This window comes from Daktulosphaira vitifoliae, unplaced genomic scaffold, assembly GCF_025091365.1.
Source record: "Daktulosphaira vitifoliae isolate Bord-2020 unplaced genomic scaffold, ASM2509136v1 Scaffold_1022, whole genome shotgun sequence".
In the NCBI taxonomy this organism is placed as follows: domain Eukaryota; kingdom Metazoa; phylum Arthropoda; class Insecta; order Hemiptera; family Phylloxeridae; genus Daktulosphaira; species Daktulosphaira vitifoliae.
In genome coordinates this window covers 1-3,019 of record NW_026100582.1, presented here as the reverse complement: position 1 = coordinate 3,019, position 3,019 = coordinate 1, and the positions used below count along the sequence as shown (strand labels likewise).

At 27.6% G+C, this 3,019-nt stretch overlaps 1 protein-coding gene across 1 annotated transcript; it reads right to left on the bottom strand.

Moving 5' to 3' along the window:
- Positions 1 to 26: 26 nt before the first annotated feature.
- Positions 27 to 2,651, bottom strand: LOC126909721 (putative inorganic phosphate cotransporter). The gene is made up of 3 exons (XM_050692150.1): positions 2,430 to 2,651; positions 1,145 to 1,390; positions 27 to 135 (listed from the first exon to the last, which is right to left on the bottom strand). Exons 1-3 carry the CDS (start codon positions 2,586 to 2,588, stop codon positions 43 to 45), a joined length of 498 nt encoding a protein of 165 aa, XP_050548107.1. The 5' UTR covers positions 2,589 to 2,651; the 3' UTR covers positions 27 to 42.
- Between the last annotated feature and the right edge of the window lie 368 nt (positions 2,652 to 3,019).

Below are 3,019 nucleotides of genomic sequence, written 5' to 3'. Positions count from 1 at the left end.
TCACTTTAATAGATAATGTTTACACTAATATTACATAAACTACTAACCTGCGTAAACAAATGCACCCATTCTACTCCTCTCGTTCGGCGGGATCCATTTGGCGAGCAAAGCGTGCGTACATGGAACGATGGGACCCTGAAAAACATTAACACAGCAAGCAGCCATTAGCGTATGTTGATCTTTTTGAAAAATCAAACTGTTGGATGAAATGGGGTGGTAAACGCTAGGGGCTTAAATTCGTGGATAAGTGACATTGTGACTGTAATTAATCCAATGAACCGAGCGACTTTATAGACAAACACATACATGACTACGAGTAAAACTATCCCTCGAAGAATGAAATCAATAGGACATTGGACGTTAAAGATTGAAATTCAAGGAACGTCGCCTACCCTGGATTCCGTTCGTCAAAAACGGATCGAATTATACACAGAAGTTTTTCAAGAACGTGTTATAAGTTTTTTGGTCCATTATTTTCACTTAGAATCAACGATTTATTTCGTTTTTACGATCAGTGTATAAGAATGGGCTAAACTACATCAACCCGCTCTTATCCAGAACGCGATTAATGATTCAAAGGACTTTTACTATTTGATGTAAAAATTTATAAAAGTCACTAAATACATTTATCGAATAATTAAAAAATTTCAACTGTCGTTCTACTTAAAGATATAATTAAATAACATTATTTTGGATATTGTTTATTTTATCTTTATTACAGTCATAAGCTATTAGAAATTGACCTTCGCATTCTTTACCACTGAACTAATTAGATCTTGTAACTAGCGGGTGGTAATAACAGAAAAATAAATTCGTTTTTCGTGACAAATGCAAATTATAACGCTTGTAAAATAAACTACAATAAAAAAGGTAATTGAATTGTTTCTTAAACTTAAATATTTCGTCAGATCATATATTTAGCGCATTTATTTATTGTCAAAATAACCACTTGATGTCTAAAATATTTTCCATCGATGTAAAGAAATTACAAATTTTTAGCTAATATTTTAAACATACTTAAATAGTAACAGTAAAAATGATTTTATTATCCAATAGGATTTTATGACAAGGGATTATATTAATATTCATAAATATTATTGAGTTATAATTCATTTGAAATGCCATAATTGTATGAGTAACTCACTTCTCCTAGTCCCTGAATGAACCGTATAGTGATCAACGAGAAAATGCCAAAGTGGGCAGACAACGGAACCAAAAATCCGAATACTGAATTAATGAGCATACCGATTCCCAGAAAATATTTGGCGCCATATTTCTTTGACAATATACCGAATGGTATCTGCGTTATGACATAACCATAAAAGAAGGAACTGAGCACGTAACCCTGTTGGGACGTACTCCATGCAAATGATCCTTCATTAGATACATTCTGAAACAAAAAAATAACAATATTTTCAATTCCAAATTTAAAAGTAAGGAATGAAAAACATTATATTTTATGGTCATCGATAATACAACAATTTTTATACTCGAAACATTTAAAAACAAAATTATATTATAATGACGTTCTACCGATGACGTCAGTCTATTTTATCTTCATTGGTTGATAATTATTATAACGGAATGAACAGAAATGTATGTTTTGGAAATTAATGACTATTAATCAGAAATGATTGATTAACCCTAACAAAGATGACAAATATTCAAGAATTTAAGTACAAAAGAAATTGTGAAAGTTTCAAAAATATAAAAAATGGAAATAATTAGTCGAAATATAATCTTAAAAATAAAAAAGATTAATTACCAAAGCGTCAATAATTTGTCACAATTATAGAAATTTTATTTTGAAATTATGGTAATAACTATTATAAATTAAAATAGCTTTATAAATTAAAAAAAAAAGCTTATTAAAGAACCGTGATTTTAATAAGAAAAACTAAGAAATTAAATTAAGGAAAAATAATTATGAAAAGTATAATTAATTCGAAAAAGAAAAGAATAATAAAAGTTTTTAAATTTACACAAATTTATCAAGCGCTTTTATGGAAATAAAAATTTTATTTTAATAAGTTATGTCAGAAAAATTCTTTTACCTTGACCTCATTAAAATTAAATGAATTATATGCGAGAGTGATTTAATTTTACTTTACATAAATATAGTTAATATTGCGATATATAAATTTATTTAATCTATGAAATTGTGAAAAATAAATGACTATTTCAGTGTTAATATATAGTATATTTAACAATAAAATTAACATAATTTATAAAGTTTGTCTTAAAAATACAAAATTTTATCAATTACAATAATAAGGTGCAGTCGTGGCAAGAAACCCAATATCTAAAGAAAAATGGAACATGGAAATTTGGTTTAAATAATCCATTAGTAAAAAATAAATCTAAACTATCATAAAAATTTGAAAATGTATGTTTTTATCAAAAAACGAGTTGGAATTAAATTTACTTACACTTATAGTAGAGTTAGCGGGTGGAGTATAATATCCTTCACATTCGTCATCTGGAATGGTTGGATCCCTTTCCAGCGCCGTTTGATTCACCATAGCCACAATAGCTACAGACATGTTGGTTCTCATTATATAGGCATTGGCCATTCCCAAGAATAACATGAACGTCACAACATGACGAGCCCCTATCCATGCTACAAAATAAAATAATAAAAATATTAGTTTATAATAAAACCAATACTCTAATGTTTGCTTTGAAAAGTATTTGAATTTATTTAATAAACCATAAAAATATAATCTTTCAGTAATACGTATGTTTTTCAATAGTGATATAATGAATTTTTAATTTCATTGACTTCATCAATTCTTTGAGACTCAACAACAATAAAAATGTGTTTAAGAAAATCTTGCTAAAAGTCAAATAATGAGAATCTGTGAACTTCCTTACTGACGATTGAATAAAAGAAAACATATTTAATTTTAGTCGTGAAAACTTTGCAAAAGTAGACAAAGACAAAATAATGAGTACATAAAGTAGAAACTGCTGTTTCAGATACAAAGAATACAAAATATGATAATTCAGAGAGTTGTTT